Genomic DNA, 21930 nt, shown 5'->3' with positions numbered 1-21930 from the left:
CCTTGGTGTTAGTTGTGATCTCTCCCCTTTCATTCATAATTTTATTAATTTGGGTCCTTTCTCTTTTCTTTTGGATAAGTCTGGCCAGTGGTTTATTGAAAAAATGTTCATCATCCTTAGCCATCAGGGAAATTCAAATCAAAACCACATTGAGATACCACCTTACACCAGTTAGAATGGCAAAAATAGACAGGGAAAGAAACAACAAATGTTGGAGAGGTTGTGGAAAAAGGGGAACCCTCTTACACTGTTGGTTGGAATGCAAGTTGGTACAGCCACTTTGGAAAACAGTGTGGAGGTTCCTCAAAAATTTAAAAATAGAGCTACCCTATGACCAGCAATTGCACTCCTGGGTATTTACACCAAAGACACAGATGTAGTAAAAAGAAGGGCCATAAGCCCCCCAGTGTTCATAGCATCAATGCCTGCAATAGCCAAACTGTGGAAAGAACCGAGTTGCCCTTCAACCCATGAATGGATGAAGAAGATGTGGTCCATATATACAATGGAATATTACTCAGCCATCAGAAAGGATGAATACCCAACTTTTACATGAACATGGATGGGACTGGAGGAGATTATGCTAAGTGAAATAAGTCAAGCAGAGAAAGTCAATTATCATATGGTTTCACTTATTTGTGGAACATAAGGAATAGCGTGGAGGACATTAGGAGAAGGAAGGGAAAAGTGAAGGGGGAAATCGGAGGGAGAGACGAACCATGAGAGACTATGGACTCTGAGAAACAAACAGGGTTTTAGAGGGGAGGGGGGGAGGGGGGATTTGTTAGCCCAGTGATGGGTATTAAGGAGGGTACGTACTGCGTGGAGCACTGGGTGTTATACGAAAACAATGGATTGTGGATCACCACATCAAAAACTGATGTACTGTATGGTGACTAACATAACATAATAAAATTAAAAATAAATAAATAAAAATTAAAAAGGGGAGATGCACAGCTATGTATTTCCATACTAGCACACTTTTGATTTATGTTCAGTTCTTCCTAATAACAAAAATTCTGCAAAAGTCTTCATAAACATATTACACCAGTTGTATAAATATTTCTGAAAGATGAGTCCTGGAATCGAAATAGTTGGGTAAAATAATATGTATAAAAATGGAAGCTATTCCCAAATTGGATTTTAATTCTTTGATGAATTTAATATGTGCGAGCATAACATATGAGACGTGTCCATCAATAGGAACATAGGTCCATTCATTATGGTATAATCCACACATTGGAATAATATGCAGCCATTAAAGAATGAAGCAGCTTATACGAACTAATAAGGAAAGAATTCTAAAATGTATTGCTAAGTGGAAAACAAGAACGACAAATAAAATGGAGAGAATCACATTTACAGTATGCTATCATAGTATGTACACATCTAAAATTGCATAGAATATCGTTGGAAGGTTACATAAATATATCACATCACTGGTAGCCTTTAGAGAAGGGTATAGCTGGACAACAGGGTTCAAAGAAATAGAATTAATTTCCATTAATATCCACTTATGCTCTATAATTACATTACTAATTCAAAAAAAAATCTATCCACTCAGAAGTGCAAGTGATTTAGCCAAGAGAGCCAACATTAATTAATTCTTCCTGTCACCCAGCTGTGTTCCCATGAGAATCTTAATAATAATATAACTCTGAAAATGTGGAATGGAGTACCTGCCCTAAGGCAATTCTTTCTTTCCTCTAAACGCACATGCTATTTTGATATCTTGTCAACCTAGGTTTGACTCTGTTACAAGAGAAGGGCAGGTGAGGATGCTTGAGATCTTGGGGAAACAGAGCCAGAGAAGGTCAGGCAGGCAGAGAGCAAAAAGAGGCCTCACCCACCTCTGGACATTTTAGTGCCTAGCAACCCCCACCCACTGGCAGACAAGAAGTGACCTTGAAACTGACCAATTCTGGAAAACTCCTCCTTGCTGGGGAGAGGTGAAACTTCTTTGGGCTCTCTCTTCCACCTGTCTCAACCTCCTCTACCCACAGAGGATGTCATTCTGATTTTGCACATAAGAAGACTATCTCAGATAACTTGTCCAGTGAGAGAATCAGGATTAAATCCTAATTGTTATCACCAAAAAAGTCCAATGTTCTTTTTCCTATATTGGTGCTTCCTAAATTGCATTTTTGGCACTTCCCTAGAGGCATGTGGTGATGGGCTTTGGGACACACGAAGCCGTAAGATCAAAATGGCTCTCATATTCCTGTGATACAAATTTTATTGAAATATCTGTTGAAAGATATATTATGTATTTAGATATTTTGTGGAGAATTCAAAATCCACGTGTTTCAGAATGCATCTTCAGACAAAACTGAAGACTGTTCTGGTCTATCCGTATCTCTGCACTCTTAAGACATATGCTTATTTTCTTCTTCCTCGGGATATATGATTGGAATTTTTTGAGATGTACTACAACGTATGACGCTCTTTCTGCTATGAAATGTATCATAAAGCACATAGAGTTATCTCCCTCTTAAATTGTTCAGGAACATTTTGAAGCAGACAAAGAATTAGTAGTTTTTGTCTGTCTGTTTCTTCTTCTAGGCTGTGGGATCCTCAAGGAAAGGGCTGATGTCATATTTATTTTCTGCAATCCTGGTGTTCTGTATTGGCTGAATGAATGCACATTCTTTTGTTGACAGGAAAGGAAGCTTTCCGAACATCTTGGATGCCTCCATGTGGGGCTTGTGGATGAACAGTGGAACTTTGGAAAAAATGATATGGGCTTGAAATACATTGAATGCTGCCTCCAGAATTTTCCAGGATTTGGTGTGCTGGGTCCAGAGGGGGACCCTATCTCTTGGACTGTGATGGAACAGTCTTGTGAGATGAAAATGTGTTACACTGTCCCCACATACCAATACCAAGGCTACATGAAGAAAATTGTTTTCATTTTATAAAGTATTTTATTCAGAAAAAAATGCCATTTTATTTGGCGGTGGCATATGATAAAGAAGAAAAATGTCATGCACTGAGAAATGTGGGGTTTAATGCTATTCCTTGTGGCTGGCATTGATGGAAACGCACTGCCAAGAAATATTGCTTAGTGCCATTGCCCATTTCAAGCCTTTCTTATCAGTGAAAAAAATACCATTTTCAAACACAAACCTGATAATGTGTATTAGCACAAAAACATCCAATGATTTCAGGTCTATGCATTACTTAACCCACCCTTGTATAATATTTTGTCCTCCATTATTACAGAAAAATGGAAGCTTGAACTTTGGTGTTTACTCTTTATGGTGAGAGACCTCTCAGAATTAAAATCATCCAATGTCAATTAGTGCCAGGATAGCTCTTTCAAAGCAACATTTGCCACTTTGAAGTCTTCTTTCATGAAAGAATCCTGCTTTTTCATGCTTCTATGCTTTAAAATTAAAAGTCTATTTTGAAACTTGTCTCCTCTGCTACTGTCCATTTCCTCTGACAAAATATTCCAAGGGAACTTTCAAAAGTTCAGTTTTTTTTTTTAAGATTCATTTGTTTATTTATTTGACAGAGAGATAGCAAGAGAGGGAACACAAGCAGGGCACGTGGGAGAGGGAGAAGCAGGCTTCCCGCTGAGCAGGGAGCCCGATGCGGGGCTCGATCCCAGGGCCCTGGGATCATGACCTGAGCTGAAGTCTGATGCATAACGACTGAGCCGCCCAGGTGCCCCAAAAGTTCAGTTTTTGATCCTGGGTGCCCTCAAGAGTTTTGAGATACTCTACCGAACTAAATTATGTGGCCATCAGTGAACGTTTGGTTTTCTTTTCCTTTTTAAGATTTTATTTATTCCCAAGAAGAAAATAAATATACGTTTTAAGATTGTGTGTGTACGAGAGAGAGAGAGATAGTGAGTGCAAGCCTGACCAGGGGGAAGGCAAGAGGGAGAAAGAGACTCCCCGCTGAGCAGGGAGTCTGATGTGGGGCTCGATTCCAGGACCCCAGGATATTGACCTGAGCTAAAGGCAGATGTTTAACCAATTGATCCACCCAGGAACCCTGAAAGTTTCGTTTTTCTGATTAGCCTTTTATCAGAGGGCTGGATAGGTTGAGTTGTGTGGCTTAATTTCATATTTCCAGCATGACTTTTCTGTCTCTTTATGTTAGTTTCCTATTGTTTTTGTGACAAATCACCACAAATTTAATGGCTTAAAGCAGCAAAATTTATTATCTTACATATCTGGTGGTCAGAAAGGCAAAATGGATCTTAGGAGAGGAAAAGCAAAATGTCAGCATCAGTTGCTTCTGGAGTTTGGTCGGGAGACAGTTCCTTCTGGAGTCTGGAGGGAAGAATCCATTTTCTGCCCTTTCCAGCTTGGAAAAGCTGCCTTTATGACTTAGGCTGTGGTCTGGCATTCCTTTGTGTGCTTTTCCCTCACAACCTTCTTCTCTTCTGTACTCAAATCTCTCTCCATGTCCCTCTCATATGGACACTTGTGATTACACTCAGAACTTGGGTTAAGTCAGCATACTCCTCCCATCTCAAAATTCTTATTTAATCACATCAGCAAAGTCCCTTTTACCACATAATTTAACTTTCAAAGCTTCTAGGTAGTAGGACCTAGATAGCATTGTGGGTCATCATCCATCCTACCATATAGGAGTGTCAGGTTTATGTTTCTCTATGAGCAAAGTCACTGCATACTTCCAGAACGTACAGGTTCTCAGTCCAAAACTGACTAGCAATTGTATATTCTAGGTCTGGATCATGGGAGAGAACTTTAGTTTGAACCCTGTGCCTATAAAAAATTCTATCAATTATGACTTAGAGGTCAGGTCACAAAGAAACACCGATATTCAGGGCCCATTCATGCAGGGGATCTGGGGAATAAAGCACCATAGATACAACAGAACTGGATCACTGCCATGGGACAGTGACTGTTGTATTTTCCACTCACTTTTCTGAGTGGAAATTTTATTTTAAGCGGTTGGATTCTGGCCATACTCTACTATGCTGTATTGGGTATGTGAGTAGGGTGAAAGGGAATGGTAGGATTCATCTCTAGACCACAAAAAGCTGCATCCTGATGTGATGGAGACAGGCACATCACTCAGAAATTCTGGACTATCTAGGGGAGTGGGTAAATACATCTATGACATAGTCTGCCAGAAGATGGAGAAAAAAAGACAATTTCCATCTTATCTCTATCTTCCAGATAACAGGCAAGTGCATCTATTTCATACCCGAATCTTAACTTGCAACTTAGACTGATGTATTTATATTTTAGCTTCCTAGACTACGGATAAGAGAGGGTCGGCATGGAGACTTAGCAAGTCATGCTTCTATCCTCCACAGAAGGGCAGAACTAGAGGAAAGGACAGAAAAGCTAGGATTTTCTGTGGGCATTTGCAATAGGGGCTGATGTTACAGGTGACACAAAAGAGAAAAAACATTAAGATTACCAAAGAATTTGGGGTTTTAGAGGAACAACAAGTCTTTTTTCCTTCCCTCTAAAGTCTATTTACCCATTATTTTGTGATGCAGAGAATGGGGTCACCTTACCAGTTAGGAAGATGGGATGGATGTATCCTCCTAAGCATTCAGAACAGTAAATACCAAATTCTTTGTATGTATATAACAGAGGCTTGAGATAGCTTCAAATAAAAAAAAAAAAATTAGAAAATAAATCAGAATTTACTTAAACTCTTATATGTGTTTTGCATATCCACATGATTCTCTAAAACTTTTTTAATTTAAAAGAATTTTCATTATACTTTAAGGAAACAGCCCCAAATACTCTAAATTATTGGCATATTTTCTTGAAAAAAAAAAAACCTTTTTTCTAATATTCCATGGATTCAATCTGATTATCGTGAAGTGACAACTCTTGTTTGTTATGGTCTTTGTTATGGTTCTCGTTTTTCTCTTCGTTTAAGAATTTATAAAACCTCTCATTTTTCTGTTTAATGTCACAAAGAATTGAATCCATAGAATAGCCATATTCAATAAGGGCTTGGATTTTACCTCCATGGTTGTAAAAATGCCCAATGGTATGAATAGCAACCAATTCGCCAGATGTATTAAACACTGGGGAGCCAGAGGATCCACTGGAAAAGCTGGTATCATAGCTAAGTGTGTCAGTTCTCCAAAGTTCTGGTAGGAAACTTTTTTGGGTGAACATGGAGAAAGCATTATATGGGGCAGCATGGGGTCCTACCATCCCATCTTGGTGTTGTTCTGGGTACCTCAATAACCGCTGATTTAGAGGAATCACAGCACAGCCATCTATCTTCTTGACCTGGCCTTCTGGGTGACCAATTAAATAAACCAAACCACTAGACGGTTGAGAGGAAATTCGTCCAAACAGTCCTGGAGGGAATCCATTTTCATTTTTGCTTAGCTTTAGAATGGCATAATCTAGAGGTCCATCAGACACTTCAAACCATGGCTCAATGTCATACCAATCAACGTTAACAGGCCTGAACCTTTTGTAAGTGAAAGTTACCTTTGCACATTTGCTTATTATAGCTGGCCACAAACTTGGATCTGTGCCTTCTCCCACCATAAGATGTATTACATGTCGACAGGTGAAAATATAACCATGATTGAAGACAAAACAAGTAGCAAACCCTCGATTTCCATTATTGTCCCATGTCATGAACCCAACTGACTCACTAAGATGAATAAGAGCTTCATAGGTTGCAACTGCAGTAGAATTTTCAGTCACTTTCCCAAAGTACTTTTTATATACATTGAATTGTTGAAAGGTTGTCAGTTTGGTTCTCTTCCGTTCATTCTGAAAATACTTACTCATCCAAAGTGCCTCCCCATTAAAATTTGGATATTGATCCATTATACTTTTGTCCAATATTTGGCAATTCTTTAGCCAGAGGTTAGTCGCCATCCTCGGCATGGCTTGAAAAACATGCATCATACGCACATGGGGCCTTTGCCTATGTCTTGAGTTGTTCCTCCAGTGTTTTCTGTTAAAACTATTATAATACCTCCTCATTCTGGAAATTGTGCGTCGTTTTTTACCTTCAATACCATGCCCTAGACTCTGAGGTGGGACGAGTTTTTCTCTGGTGGACTCTACAACTTCAGTTTCCCCATCGGTCTCTGGTTCGTGTTCTTTGCTCTCAGACTGTATCTGATCCCAGGGACTGATTTCATCAGTGGCATTTTCATTCTGATTAATTTTTTTAGGAGCACTTCTCCTGACCTGTTTCTTAAAAATGTCCATTTCTAAGGTTTTTCCACATACTTCATCCACCAGGGACTGCTTTCCATGAATTTTCTGATGATCTTCCATTACTTTCCATTCATATTTGTCAAGGTCGGACCGAAATCGGCCATCCTTGCTTAGAGCTACTTTGATAGTCTCACCCTTTAAGGCATAGACACAAAGTGTACTTCCTCTTTCATGAAGTTCCTTGATCTTGACAATCTTCTTTATATTCCTTCCAACAGCAACAATGTGAAAAAGAACGCATTCCATGTTTGGATCTTCACACTGGCGAAACATCTGATCCTGGTTACCCTTTTTTTGACCAAATGTTATTTTAAAATGGGAATCTTCAGGTAGGCACTTGAGGGGCATTCCTAAATTTACATATCCGCCTATAGTTTTCTCTTCATAAACAAGGATGTTCTTATTAAGATGATTCCCCATCCTTTCACTGAAATTTTCCTTAGCTATCAGAGCTGAGTAGATACTCTCAGTGGGTTTACCATGGCCTCGAAACACACTACGGTCTGATTTCCCGGAGCTTTTACTCAAAGTAAAAGTAAAAGAACATTTTTTACTGGTGCTCAAGTCTCGGTTCTGAATTTCCACAGAGGCTTCCTGCTTGACTTCACTTTTAAGCTTAATGGGACTGCTATGCTCTTTCCTGTCAGACAGAGAATGAGCAGCAGGTGTGCCAGGACATGTCCGCCTCATGACAGTATCCTTAAAAAAGGAAAGATGAAAACCTTAGTAAGAACCACCTTTAATAATGTTTCATGGTTTTCTAATTATAAAACTAATAGATACTGTGAAGAATTGGATAATAACATGGATAATGAATAATGGGAGAAAAAATACCAATCAAGTTATTCTATCACCAGAGATAACCATTCTACATGTTGTTTTATTTGTTTCTATGATTTCACATGCACATACAAATCACTAAGCAATCTGCCATTGATTGACATGTCATGAAACACATTTAATGACATACATGCCATTCAACAACCTCTGAAAACACAATTTGAGGGGCCACAGGATATTTCACCGTACAATAATTTCTAATCCATTCTTCTGTTGCTGGATACTTAGATTGTTTCCAGGTTTTTACTACTCTAAATATGACAAACATTTCTACACACAAAACATTTTGTCTCAACATCTGAATATTTCCCTAGGCTAGATTCCCTGAGGTAGAAAAACTGAGACTAAGGTTATAATGTACTTCACAACATCTAAGCTGCCCAACTCCTTGCCAGAGAAATTGCAGCAGTTCATCCTGATTCTTCCCCCCTTGCTGCCCAAAGAGGCCAACCATATGGTTGATTCCTCCAAAGGATTTCAGTACTACTATTTTAGATGTCTACCAAATGATAAATGAGATGCCATTTAATTTGACTGTTTTTAAAATCTGTATTACTTACTAGTAAAACTGGAGCTACTGAATGCACCTCTTGGACAGGTGAAACATCACCTTGCAAAAATTCCCATTAAGTATCTGTTTAGTTCTATTCGGTACATGTTTCAACAGCAGTAAGGAAACACATGATATACTAAAATGATTGATAAATCCCAGGATCGGATAGATATACAAGTAAATACACATGGGCATATACACATAAATATACATATTCAAAAACATATACAAATAGAACCAGTTGGTAATAGCCTGGGAAAAAGTATTGATAATCTGATGGCAACAGGAATCAAAACCAAGGACATAGGTGAAAAACATGACACCACAGGATTCAGTAGAACTTGGATGGGAATTCCTGTGGAGTCTCAAGTCTTGGACCTATTCTATATGAACGAAGAATAAAGCTGGAGAGAGTAAACTCAGGAGGGACAGAGGGGCTTGGTTTATTTAGGAGGCCAGTGCAATTGAATGAGCTCTGTCTGGTTTCAGGCACAGTGAGTTTCTTCCTCTCATGGTGCTTTCCTTTTCCTTTGCATTTATTCATTTCCAGGTTTTTTCTACAAAAAAATAGTGGTTCCATCCTGCTGTGAATATCCTTGAATGTTTCCCGGTGTACACGTGCAAGAATGTCACTCAGGGGTAGGAGTGGGACTGCTCCAATTTAGGATCTCTGAATACTTCCCTTTATTAAATACTGCCATATTATTTACAGAACAGTTGTACCACCTTGTACTTCCACTGTGGGACATCTACATCCTCATCCAAAGTCAGTACTGCCCAACTGTCGACATTTGCCAATCTTGTGGGTGTGAAATGGCATCTTAATTAGTTTACTTACTAATGCGAGTTGAATGCCTTTTCATGCTTCTGCCTGTTCATGTCTCTTGCCCGTTTTTCTATTGGACTATATTCCTTTTGATCACTGAAAATCCTTTCTATATTCAGACACAAGTCATTTATTTATTATATGTCTTAAACATATTCTTGGAGTATCTGGCTTGCTTTTTCATTCTCATCAGGCGTCATTCAAGATAAGAAATCCTTAGTTTTCTGTTGTCACGTTTATTAATCATTCTATGTCATAAGATTAACTTTCATAGAATTATTCTATTTTTTTCTAAAAAGTGTAAAGGCTTGCTTTTCCTATTTTATTTTTATTGAAATAAAGCCTACTATAATCTTCTGCCACATTCTTGAATTCTTCCACACCATCAAGTCTAACTATACTGCTCCCAGATATGTTTTCTTGTGCATATGACTTGACTCCCACTATTTCCTCATGCTGGATACACTTCCCTGGTGAAATTCTATTCATATTCATCCTGTAAGATCTTTCTCAGGTGATACTGCCTAAATTTTGAGTGTGAATGAAGCATTTTCCTCTCTGCACTCCAAAACACTTGTTTATATCTTGAGTCAGTATTATCATTTTGCATATTTTGCGTTGGTCAAAAACCGACTCTGAAGTCTGACTGCTTGGATTCAAATCCTCACCCTCAAGTTCATCATTTTTGCAACTTTAAGATAGAAAAGTGGGTTTCAGTTTCTTCAATTTTAAAACAGGGATGATAACAACATCTGTTGTTTTATTAAATGTTGAATGAGATAATCCACAGGACGTTGCAAGAGTAATTTCAGGTACACACTAATTTCTCAGTAAGCAGTAATTGCTTACTTACTATCTTGGCCTGTCTGTCCTTCTGATATCAAGCATCTACAGTGTTTGTTAGTGATCTTGTTGTCTAACAAGGCACACTTTGCACTGCTAATTCATACACTATCATTTGGTTTTGACAGGCACTTAGAGATGTGATCTCCCAAATATAAAATTTCCACAACACAGAGGAAGGGTTTATAACCGCCATTCTTTATGAGCTTTTCCCCTTCCAGGATCCTAATACCATACTACGGTTGGAGAACGCTGCTGTAGCCAAGAGTTGTTAAAAAGGAGACATACCTGTGAATCTTCAGGTCTGGTACCCCGGCCATTTTCTGTAGCAGTGAATGACTTGTTCTCTTCAGGTTTCATGGAGTTCATGATGACTTCTGAGAAACTATGACTCACTTCTGCTAGTGGCCAAGTCAGAGAAACCACGGTTGGATTTACCCTCCCACTTGCGATGACTAAAAACGAAGGAAAGACAAGGTACATGAAACAACTTTCAAACACTGGGCCCCAGGCAGTGCAGAACAGTGATCTCCTACCCCTCAGAGACAGAAGCCAAATGAGGTAATCCCCATGAACCTCTAGCTTTCTGCCTGGGGAGTGTTTCCAGACCATATCTCAGGGCAGGGAAACAGCAGAGCCTGGCAGTTTCCTTGGCTTGAGAAGACAAGCTCAGGGTCATGGGAGGCCGAAGTGGCTGGAGTTTGTGGGGCAGACTACTAGGGAGAAGAGAGCTACAGCTACGCGCAGAGTCGGCATCTGCAGTGGGGACCCCCTGAAATCTCAGCCGAGTATCAGTCAGTCCATGCATGTGAGGAAGCTACTGGAAGCCAGGGGAAGAACCACTTAAAGGAAAAAGAGGAACAATTCTGAGGCTCACACAGGCCTGAGAATAGTTTCTCCTCCCAAAAGCCAAACTAGAAAACTTCACCATGCATGAGGCATCGGGTCGAGTATTCAGGAAGGTATTGTCTCTGTAGTGGAATAAAAGTAGCCCCAGACTGAAGGCTGCTCTGGTCCCACCTAAGGAAGCTGAACGGCAACGTTTGCTGGGATCAAACTGTTTGCAAGTCACATAACTGGGCATTAGAGCAAAGCTTAAGAAGATCGATGAGAACTGAAACATTTCTGGCACCCCAAAACGTGGAATTAACAAAGCTGGATGTCCAATACAAAATCACCAGGCATGAACAGCAGAGGAAAATAGGTCCCCTAATGAAGAAAGAAACTGGGGAACAGAAACAGATCCAGAAGGGACACTGTTCACAGAGCTAGTAGCAAAGAACATTGAAATAGTTATTACCTTCAAACACTGGCCAAATGTAACAGGGACCAGATTTAGCCTCCACACTGAAAACAAAGCAAGACAAAATGGGCAAAAGATAGGTAACAATGATTTACAAGGAACTGGCTGGCCATCATGCAATTAAGGACAGCACATATAAGGCACCCCCTGTGCTTACTGCCGCTGACCGCGTGCGAGATCCCAGGCCAGGCTGCGAGAGGGGCAGTACAGCAGAGCCAGCTGGAGTCCCTGAGTTGAAGAGTCAGAGAGAGGGAGGTGGCAGAGGTGACAGGACACAGAAGGGAATGACCTCCCCACACCGAGAACCTGGGATACATGAAGAGGGTTCCTCTCAGGTATTCCGGGGAGAACTGAGCAGAGCAGCCACGGAAGGAAGTACCTAAGGCCAAGAAAGAACCACCCTGAAACGTCAAACCCTCTCCCTACACCCCTCCCAGGGATCTGGGGTTCCTCATTTGTAAATGAAGATGTTTGGTGTAGATCAACCTTTTATTGTTCCTGTGAATTACCCCCTCTGGGCTTGTTGAAAAGGAAGATATACCGGATCCCACCCTCAAAGATCATGATTCAGTGACTTTGGGCTGCAGTTATGATATTTGATCCGTGCCCCCCCCCCCCAGCCGAGAACGCGCCCGCCTCCGCATCCCCCCTCCCCCTCTCCGGATGCCCAGGCACACAACAGGGCAGCTGAAACAGCTTCCTAGCTAAATCTCCAAGTGTCTTTCTAGGAGGAAAAGTCTTGATCTTTGAGGGTGGGGGGCGGGAAGGAGCTTCCTACAATGGGAGGCTGCTTATCCCTTACCCCCAAAACTTCTCGGCTCAGGACCAAGGTTTGGCCTAGTGCTCTTGACGACCACCCCTAGGAGCTCCACGTCCCAGAGGACCAGAGCACCACTCACAGATGCGGAGTGTGTCCACGGGGCCGGTGATCGCTGCCTCGGGATTCGCAAGAGCTGAGCAGACGTGGCACGGAGGGCTCCCCGCGGGCTCTCTTCCCTTGGGAAAGTGGAAGTGAGCACTCCCGCGCTCTTGGTCCTGCCAACTAGAGGCGAGGGGGCGGTGTCTGCCCTCATTGGCCAGGAACACAGCCACTTCAGGAACCCATTGGCCACTCCCGGCACCGAGGCGGCGGGCGGGAGAGGCTGGGCGCGGACCCCATCCCGTGAGCTGGAGCCGCGTGAGGTTGCGGCTTGGTCCCTCCGCGCACGCACTCCCCACGCTGGCCCTGAGCCGGCATCTCGTTTCGGGACCGACTGCGCACTCTCCTCCGGCTCTCCCGGGTCTGTGGGGCCGCGGTCGGGCGGGGAGCTGAGCGAGCGCGGGCGGGAGTGGGAGGAGCCTGCGATTCCCGCTCTCGCGGGGCGGAGTCCGCAGCGCGTAGGCGGGACTGGCGCTCTGGGCCGGAGTCTGGACCCTGCGGAGTGGGCGGTGGTGCGAGGCGTATCCCGGGCGGGACCCAACGGCCGCTGGAGGGCCGGCCTGAATTGCGCAGAGGCCCTGCCAGAACCTTCGTGTGTTGTTCGGGCGCAGTACGGGCTTCCAGCGCTCTAAAGGGCCCAAAGCGGGCAGCAGCGCTCCTGTGGTCTGTCTAGTGGGACATGGCCCCCCCCATCGAATGAACCAGACTCACCGAGGCTGGTGCTAATGCACACACTTAGGCCAAAGCAAGAAGCCCAGGGATCTGAACTTCTCCCTAAATCTCCCCCCGTCCCCGCCCCCGTGATTTGCCGGAGGAGTTTTATTTTATCAAGGACCTCTTAGAGGGAAATCCGCCCAGCGGGGGCCCAGGGGCTTGCTGGCATGTCAGGCTCTGGGGCCTGGGGTTGGTTGATCACTGTAGTTCAGACCCTATTCCCAGCGGGTCGGTGTTTTGTAGTTGACATTTGGGTCTCATGGGATCTTCGCAGTCACCCCTGGAGTTAGGTTGGCTTTTGCTCCCATTCCACAGATTAGGAAACAGGACCGTTTGCCTAAGACCGTGGGACTAGTTGGGGGCTGTGGTGCACTGGAGGAGTGTCATAGCTTCTTGCAGGGAGATCTTGGGCAAGTTCACTCCCCTCTTGCGGGTCTTGATTCCCTACTTGTTACTTAAACTGGTCTGCCCCTTTCTGATTCTCCTTCCCTTCCTGTTCCAGCTACCACTTGGGTAGCTTTAAAAACCGCGGAAACTCAGACCAGTGCTTCGCAAAGTTTATGATGCATCAGAATCCTCTGGTCAGCTTGTCAAAACAGATTTCTGAGCTCCCTCTGCGAAGATGCTGACTCTCTAAGGCTGGAGTATGGCCCGGTAACTTGCATTTCTGAAGAGGTGATGCCAGTGCTGTTGGTGGCCATCTCTAAAGCCAACTGTTAATTTCAGTGACCAAAATGTACTCCAAGTATTTACAAATATTAACTAGTTTTATCCTCTAACAAGCACAGGAGGCAGCTACCCTTATCCCCATTTTAAAGGAAATTGTGGCCATGGAGAGACATCGAGCAATTGACCTAAAGACAAACAGCTATTAGCAAAGCCAGGATTAAGACCCAAGCAGGCAGGCACGGTGTCCTTAGCCCCCTTCCACTGCTTCTCTGTTTTCTTCCAATCAGCTTCCAGGACCCAAGCCCACCCCAGCACTTTCTGCCCCTTGCTCCCCTCCAGTCCCGCTCCCCACAGCCCTCACTTTTCCCAGTGTGACCCTCCCTATTCGCCCGCGGGCTCTCGTACAGGCAGCTCCTGGGGATGTGGTCAGCACGGGCAGTCCCCTTGCAGGATCGCCCAGGCAGGGAACAAAGACCCCAAGAACGGAACCCAGTTCCCAACACCAGTGGATGGATACTCGCGGTGGTTAAAGGTTCTCCACCACAGCTGGAGTTCCGAGCATGGCCTGCAGAGGGCGCCAGAGAACGAGCCTGATGGAAAGGGGAGGGAAGAGGAGGCGGGGAAGGGGGTGAGGTTTGACACTCATTGTCGCCAAAGGCAGCTTGGTGTTGGTTTGTCCATTTTTTCATTCTCTATCGCCCAAGAGCTTCCCACCCCTTTAGGGGGCTTCACTTGTGGAACCGGATGGAGAGGTGGCAGTGGCCTTTGCCGCATCAGGTACTCCCTGAAAGGACATGTGTCTGTCCAAGTTTGCTCTAGCTCAGGCTGGCTCAACCCTCTTTTTCCAACTGCCTTGGTCTCAGTTAACTAAGGCCCACTTCGCTGGTCTCTGGGTTCATCACTCTGGGTCCTTGGAGGTTTTGTGAAAGGCTTCGAGGGGGCAAAGCCAGCGTGGTACCTGTCATTGCCTTAGCAGCTAAGTATTTCTGGGTGTTGACAATGGGGAGCAGAGTGCGTGGGCCTAGGGGTCAGGAGAGCAGAGTGCGAAGTGTCCATTAAACATCAGGCATTGTAATTTGAAATTGTCCAGAGCATTGCCTCATTTCCTCTTTCTGCTTAATTCATTTCCTATTTCACAGATTAGGAAACAAGGGAAGTATGTTGCCTGTGGGTGGTCCTTGAAAGGATTTTCACTCCTATCAGATGCCAAAGCCAAAGTCCTTTATTGTGCCAAGGCTGCCTTTGTAGCATTTCAGTGCATGAAGTTTCGGTGAAACAGGTCTACACTGATTCATCCTTCTGTCTGTCCAGTCATCTTTTCCTCTATTAGCGACTCATCTGCAAGGCATGGGTCTAGTTGGTATTGAAAATACAGAAGAATAGGGGACTCTGCTGTAAAGTAAAGGAGAAGAAGATGTACACAGGAAATCAAAAAGATAGACACAGCATATAGATACCTGTTTTCTTCCAGATAATATGATGGAAAAAATTTACCCTGGCCTTTCAGATTATTGCCTTAGGCTGTGCTACAGTAATCTCTGAACTTTTAATTTCTCGCGGGTATAATTGTTAGCAAGTTGAGCACTCACCCCATATATACTTATTTACATTATGTATTTTAATAACATATTGAATATTAGGCACATGTAACTTTTCACGTTTAGATAAAAATATAAATGGAGGTTCAAATAGTTTCTTCATTCACCCCAATGGACCATCTCGGGCACTTCCCGCAGAGCTTCCTCAGTCTGGAAGCTTTCACCTTCATCTGTGCCTGGCTCTCTTCCTTCTTTCTTCAGAACAACACCAGGTTTTCAGGGTGGCCTTCCCTGACCACTTCCTGTTGAATATGCGCCTCCCCCCCCATGTCTTCTGTCTCCTTATCCTGCTTTATTGTTCATATACTGTATCTCACTCTGTAATAAATAGGATCATTTTCCATTGGCTTAGTTTTGCCTCCTCATATCAGTATCTAGCTTGTAGATGGGCAAGGGGGAGTCCCATAGTGGGAGGAAAGCAACAGAGCCTAAGGGCGGGAGGTGGAGGGGAAAGCCCCGGGCTGAGGTGGGAGAACAGGGATTATGGGGGACAGCTGGTTCGTGCCTCCTTCGTCTCCTCCATTCTTGCAGTCCTCAGGGCCAGGGGCACCCAGCCCTTTCCTCTGGCCCACTTAGCTGCAGCCTCTTCGTCTTCTCTCCCACTTTTCAGCCCCTATCCCACAGGAAGGACAGGTAAATGTCCCATACACAGATCCCTCCAGGAACTCAGTTACAGTTCAGAGACTCTGCTCTTGTCTCTCTCAGCATCTTCTCTCTTAAGGTGCTGGTGGGGTTGTACCGGGCGTTTTGGGCTAGGAGCCAGGAGATCTAATCTCGGAGCCTGGATTTGCCCCTGAAGACAGGTTGAACAGAAGGGTTGAACAGCCTGTCCTCACCCTAGCTGACTCACTTCCTATACAGGAGCCAAGGACACTTGGAGAGTTGACCTTGGAGTGACTTCTTAGCCACCCGATGGTCTGAACAAATGACACATGAATCTTCTGAGTTTACCAGTTTCAGCATAATTTAAGGAGAACATCGTGAGAAACCTACTCAGGGTGTGGAGGCTGTGACTGAGCCTGGCATTTGCACCAGGGCCCCGGCAGCACTCCCAAGGAGGAAGGATATGCTCTGCCAGCTCTGTCCAGCCCTACATCATTTTATAAACACGACATTGGGTTCAGCCCTGTTTTATCTTGTGCTTTTGATTGTTAATCAGTCTGAAACCCCCCATGGCTAGTCATCCACTTCTTACTGGCTGCATGACCTTGAACAAGTTACCTACTTCCTTGTGCTTCAGGTTCATCGTTCGTAAGATGGAGGAAATAGAATGTCATTGGTCTCGAACGTGGGGTCGCGGGTGTCAGTCCCCCGAGGATCAGAGAAAGATATCTGCGGCTTTGGAAGACTTCAGAAATCATATCACTAACATACACATCTGTAGAAAATAGTGGAGGAAGAATGCTAACCACAGAGCAAGTAAATAGGAGCACAGACCTCAGACAGGAGCAGATAACGAGGAGAGGAAACAGTGATGAGCAAAAAAGTCTGGCCAAATTTATGTTATATGGTTAAATCTCAATGACCATGGTAGACCCTCTGGAAATGACTAACAGCAAGGGAGAGTCTACCACATCTGGTCTGAACCACCAGGGTTGTGCTCCCAGCCAGCAGGGCTGGGGGAAGAGAGGTTTGGTCTAGACATCTACTCACTCCTCTGGATGTGAGGAGGGAGAAGGACAGGGGCTGAATCTTTAGAAAGACATCATCTTATTGGGGTGCACTGGGGAAGCCGAGGGAGAAGAGCTGGCACTTTATCTCCTATAGTAGGAGAGAAATTTGTATTCATTTATGAATACTAGGAAATATATTATTGATCAATAAAAAGTTAATCAGGGAATATGATGGAGAAGTGAATTAAGATTCCTTAGTGGAGGTGCCTGGTCCCTCCGTGTGATCCTCAGCTACCTACCAAGCAAACTCTGCACCTCCAGTCTGAGTGCCTGTACTCACCAGGTCAGCCTGTGGGCAAATGTCACCACTGCCCTGCTGTTGAGGACCAACAGGGGCTTGAGGATGGAGGAGAGACGGGGCTTGACAGGATGGGCCCAGGGAAGGCATATCCTAGGCCACCTCCCACCCACTTCTTTCTTCCCCATTCCCAAACGTGAAGGTTTGGTATTGAAAATACAGAAGAATAGGGGACTCTGCTGTAAAGTAAAGGAGTTTAGTTCCCGTCTCCACAGCAGTCTGCCCCGTGACGTGTTAGGACCTGGGGTTTCCTCCAGGTTCATCTCTCTGCTCAAAATTTCAGGTCAACTGATCGACAGATGAATGGATAAAGAAGATGTGGTATATATACACAATGGAATATTATGCAGCCATCAAAAGGAATGAGATCTTGCCATTTGCAACGACGTGGATGGAACTGGAGGGTGTTATGCTGAGTGAACTAAGTCAATCAGAGAAAGACATGTATCACATGACCTCACTGATATGAGGAATTCTTAATCTCAGGAAACAAACTGAGGGTTGCTTGAGTGGTTGGGGGTGGGAGGGATGGGGTGGCTGGGTGATGGACATTGGGGAAGATATGTGCTACGGTGAGCACTGTGAATTGTGTAAGACTGTTGAATCACAGATCTGTACTTCTGAAACAAATAATGCAACATATTTTAAGAAAAAAGAAAAAGAAGAAGATAGCAGGAGAGGAAGAATGAAGGGGAGTAAGTCAGAGGGGGAGTCGAACCAGGAGAGATGATAGACTCTGAAAAACAAACTGAGGGTTCTAGAGAGGAGGGGCTGGGGAGATGGGTTAGCCTGGTGATGGGTATTGAGGAGGGCACATTCTGCATGGAGCACTGGGTGTAATGAACAAACAATGAATCATGGAACAGTACACCAAAACAAATTATGTAATATATGGTGATTAACATAACAATAAAAAAATTAAAAAAAAATTTCAGGTCAACTGACATTGCCTTTTCTTTTCTTTTGCTTTGCTGTTGCAGATTTATTCTGATTTTGTTTCTTTTATTTTCCCCATTATTTCATATAGTTATTGGTGTGAAGGAGACAGACACCTGCAATTTGGTTCACCATCTTGATCCCCGCTCCACCTGGGACTCTTCACTCTTTCTCAGGGCAGACCCAGTGCTCACGTTGTATCAGCACCTTCATACCAGCTACCCACAGTTGTCCTTGGTGTCCTATGAAACTGGGCTGACCCTACTTCCCCGTGGAAGTGAACTCCCCTGAATTGTGACCCAAGTCTTGGGTTTGCATATGAATCTTCCTTGACACAGCAAGCAGTATTTTCTTCTGCCTTCAATGAGGCCTGAAATCAGGAGTTGGGGCAGCCCAACAATTGATCCGAGTGGGCTGTCTCTGCAGGTAAACTTGCTGTGCCATCTTACAGTACAGAGGTAATTACAGGGTAATTATTGGAGTTGCATCATTTATAATCATATCAAACATAAACATGAAATTCTATGGTTTACCTTTTGATGGAGAGATGGGGGTGGGCATTGGCCAATCATCCAGAGTCAATTCTGTTAAGATTTCTTGTTTTATGCAGTAGCTTCAGTGTGCACAGTGTTTCACATTCCAATGGCAGGGTTGCAGGGCAGGGCCAGAAGAGGTCATTGTTGTATTTGTGCTCTTCCTGAAGTGTATAACTCAGGGATTCTGTATTAGTAATATCAATTTTCAATTATAAATTGCTTATCATAGTGCCTGGCATGTGTTCTTTTGTTCATCTGGAATTTCTCACCACTTTTTCATCTGGTTCACTCCTACTCACTCTTTCATCCTCGCCATCCTTGTTACTTCTTCCAGGAACCCTTCTAATACCAGATCTTTCTCCTGAGACCACACAGGGAAAAACACAAAGGGCTGAACAAAGAACCAGACTCACAGGAACACCTAATCCAGGATCAAGCTTCACAAACGACTAGTGAAGGGTATGAGAAAGGAGTCACAGGAAATACCACATCTAGCAGAGGACCTGAGGCCATGAAACTTGATCCTTTGGGTGCGATTTTCTGCATCACAGTGATAAAATACTTGTGTGAGTGGGTGAAGTTAGCCTAGGAAAGCCATTTGTTTGGGATTTCACCTTTTATACTTTGCTAATCACAAACTAGGAGACTGACATTCATTACTTAGCATAGCAGTGCCTCACAAATCCATAAGTAGCAGGGGTATTTACAACAAACCCTCTAAACGGACTTGGTCTATTCTATTGACAATTTTATTAAAGTCCCTCGTTTATATTTTAGATAGTACATTCTATCTATCCAGTTTCATAAAGTGTTCTGACTCCCAGAAGTAAGAACTGCCCCTAGCTTCCCTATCACATGCTTACTGGTAACCTCTTCTGTCCCAAGAACACTTATCATACATGTTGAAAGGCTCTGCAACCACCACCTCCAATGTCTGGTCTCGCCAGATTGTGAGTTGTTTAGGATTGTGGCAGGGCCTTTTAACATCCTGCCTCCACATTAGAAAAGTTCCTGGCACATCATAAATGTCCAATAAACATCTGTGAGTTAAAGAAAGCTATTTTGTGACTTGTGCTTCAGTATTATAGAGGACTTTCCCAAGATGACTGAAGAGCTTTGACATTTAAACAAATGGAAGTAATTTCTGTGGGTAGCAGGTCCACTGGGGCCATGCACATGAGGCCACAAAGAAACCAGATAGCATCCCACCTCTGCCAGCACAGAGAGGTATATGGAATACTCTCTTGACACAGATATTTCATGTAATACGCCATTAGCTGTCTTTGGACACCCTGGTTTCAGTATCCATCCAAGGAATGGCCTATTCACACATTACTGGTGAGGTCCATGTGCCTTTATGCCTGAGCCCCCTTTAGGCCCAGCATAGTGGGCTGGCAGGGTCTGTGTGCCACGCTGGATGTTGGGCAGGCTCCTCTCATTCTGACCTGGTTTCCAGCAGTCATTTTCCAGCACAGAATGAGAGAGATCAAGTTTAGATCCTCACTGTGGAAAGAAGACAAGAGAAACAAACTTTTAGTCCCCACTCCTGTAATTTCTGATACCATCCCATTCTAGAGCTCTCAAGCACTCGTGTCCTTGATGAGATAGATACTTGCCTTTGAAAAGTTGTCCATTTTGTCCATTTGACAACTTTTATTCATCCCAGGGAATGAATTTGTCTTCTCCTCACTCAAAAACTGATATAGGAGAAGTACAAAAATGTATAAGAAATAACAATATTGAAGAAAGCCACAACATTGATTAGAACACATTTTTTAATATGTCTCAAACTCGACATCTGGAGGGCATGTTCACACCAGGTTCCAAGTTTGCTCTCATTGGAGGTACTGAGCTTCAAAATATCTTCCCTTACAGGGAGGATTTTGTTCAGATATTCTACTCTAACTGACTTTGAGAATGTAACTGTTCTGGTCTCCTCACCCAAATTTTCCTGACAACCCTGGGAAGAGAGGTAAGAAAGCAACCCTGTTCATGGTTCAGAGTTCTCTGCTTCTTTAGCTTTCACCTGATTAGTAACTCTGTACATGCTCTTGGTGGTTCCCAACCCTCTGCTTATATCAGAATCAATTAGTGATGGTGACCAGAGGGGAGGTGGGCAGGGGGATGGGTGAAATAGGTGATGGGGATTAAGGAGGGCACTTCATGTGATGAGCATCTGGTGTTGTATGTAAGTGTTGGATCACTAAATTGTACACCTGAAACTAATATTACAGAGTATGTTAAATAACCCGAATTTAAATAAAAAGTAAACAAACAAAGCCAGTGAAGAGCTCAAGAGACATGGTAAGTAAATGGAATACCCGATCCCAAACTAGAGTCTGTACAAAAGGGGAAAATGATATAAAAGACATTATTGGGTCAACTGACAAAATTGGAATAGGGATGGTATAGAAAATAATCATATTATATCAATCTTAAGTTTCCAGGTGATAAAATACTGTGACTATGTAATGAATATCCATATTCTTAGGAATATACGCTGAAGAATGTAGAGGTGAAGTGCAATGGCACATGCAAGGTGCTCCACATGGGTCATGAGAACATACCATGTATTTATGTTGTGTGTACAGAGGGAGGGAGCCCAAGCAAGCATGAGCTCAAGTCTAAAACAAATGGAGGGAAATGGGAACAGTTGGTAAATATGGACGAAGTAATGGGTGTTCATTCTACTACTATTTTCTTGAAATTTGTGTTAAGTTTGAAATTATTTCCAAATGAAATTTTTTTAAAGATTTCTTTATTTATTTTAGAGAGAGAGAGAGCATGTGTGAGTAGGAGAGGGGCAGAGGGAGATAGAGAATCCTCAAGCTGACTCCACGCTGAGCACTCAGCCTTGATCCCACGACCCTGAGCTGAATCCAAGTGTCGGATGCTTAACCTACTGTGCACCCAGGTGCCCCTAAAAAGGTTTTTTAAAAGGAACAAAAAAAGAGAAGCATATGGAAAAGGTCATGTGCTTCCTCTTAGAAACTACATTGTACTGAATCTGTCCTGCAACTACCAAC

General features: G+C 43.4%; 1 protein-coding gene and 2 long non-coding RNA genes across 9 annotated transcripts in view; all 3 read right to left on the bottom strand.

Moving 5' to 3' along the window:
- Positions 1-1119: 1119 nt before the first annotated feature.
- Positions 1120-12819, bottom strand: FAM111B (family with sequence similarity 111 member B). Of its 6 annotated transcripts, XM_027580448.2 has the most exons (5): positions 12461-12587; positions 11719-11940; positions 11559-11605; positions 10547-10713; positions 1120-7895 (listed from the first exon to the last, which is right to left on the bottom strand). In XM_027580448.2, the coding sequence occupies exons 4-5, from the start codon at positions 10625-10627 to the stop codon at positions 5787-5789; spliced, it is 2190 nt and encodes a 729-aa protein (XP_027436249.2). In that variant the 5' UTR covers positions 10628-10713; positions 11559-11605; positions 11719-11940; positions 12461-12587; the 3' UTR covers positions 1120-5786. The 6 variants fall into 6 exon arrangements, with proteins under 6 accessions (XP_027436249.2, XP_027436250.2, XP_027436251.2 ...); XM_027580449.2 differs by lacking the exon at positions 11719-11940 and having other exon boundaries at positions 12461-12572; XM_027580450.2 differs by lacking the exon at positions 11719-11940 and having other exon boundaries at positions 12364-12476.
- A 502-nt stretch (positions 12820-13321) lies between these two features.
- LOC113915069 lies at positions 13322-20403 on the bottom strand. 2 transcript variants are annotated; one of them, XR_003517582.2, is made up of 4 exons: positions 19204-20403; positions 18902-19088; positions 16687-16839; positions 13322-15255 (listed from the first exon to the last, which is right to left on the bottom strand). It is a non-coding gene; the product is annotated as an uncharacterized LOC113915069 (long non-coding RNA). The 2 variants fall into 2 exon arrangements; XR_003517581.2 differs by having other exon boundaries at positions 18902-20403.
- A 117-nt stretch (positions 20404-20520) lies between these two features.
- The window catches only part of LOC113915070, a 153213-nt gene continuing 151803 nt past the window's right edge, over positions 20521-21930 (bottom strand). The window contains exon 6 of the long non-coding RNA XR_003517583.2: positions 20521-20601. This is a non-coding gene — a long non-coding RNA (uncharacterized LOC113915070). The remainder of the gene's footprint in view (positions 20602-21930) is intronic.

This window comes from Zalophus californianus, chromosome 11, assembly GCF_009762305.2.
Source record: "Zalophus californianus isolate mZalCal1 chromosome 11, mZalCal1.pri.v2, whole genome shotgun sequence".
NCBI classification, from domain to species: domain Eukaryota; kingdom Metazoa; phylum Chordata; class Mammalia; order Carnivora; family Otariidae; genus Zalophus; species Zalophus californianus.
The sequence above is the reverse complement of the archived record's forward strand: the minus strand, read 5'-3'. Positions and strand labels throughout refer to the sequence as shown.

What these genes read in the sequence shown, in the direction of transcription:
- FAM111B (XM_027580446.2), bottom strand. Translation starts at nt 12,634, where the DNA reads ATGAGGGCAGACACCGCCCCCTCGCCTCTAGTTGGCAGGACCAAGAGC. An exon ending in TGAGCCGAGAAGTTTTGGGG is followed by an intron (nt 10,714 to 12,363) that starts GTAAGGGATAAG and finishes CTTCGTTTTTAG; the next exon opens with TCATCGCAAGTGGGAGGGTA. An exon ending in CCAGACCTGAAGATTCACAG is followed by an intron (nt 7,896 to 10,546) that starts GTATGTCTCCTT and finishes TCCTTTTTTAAG; the next exon opens with GATACTGTCATGAGGCGGAC.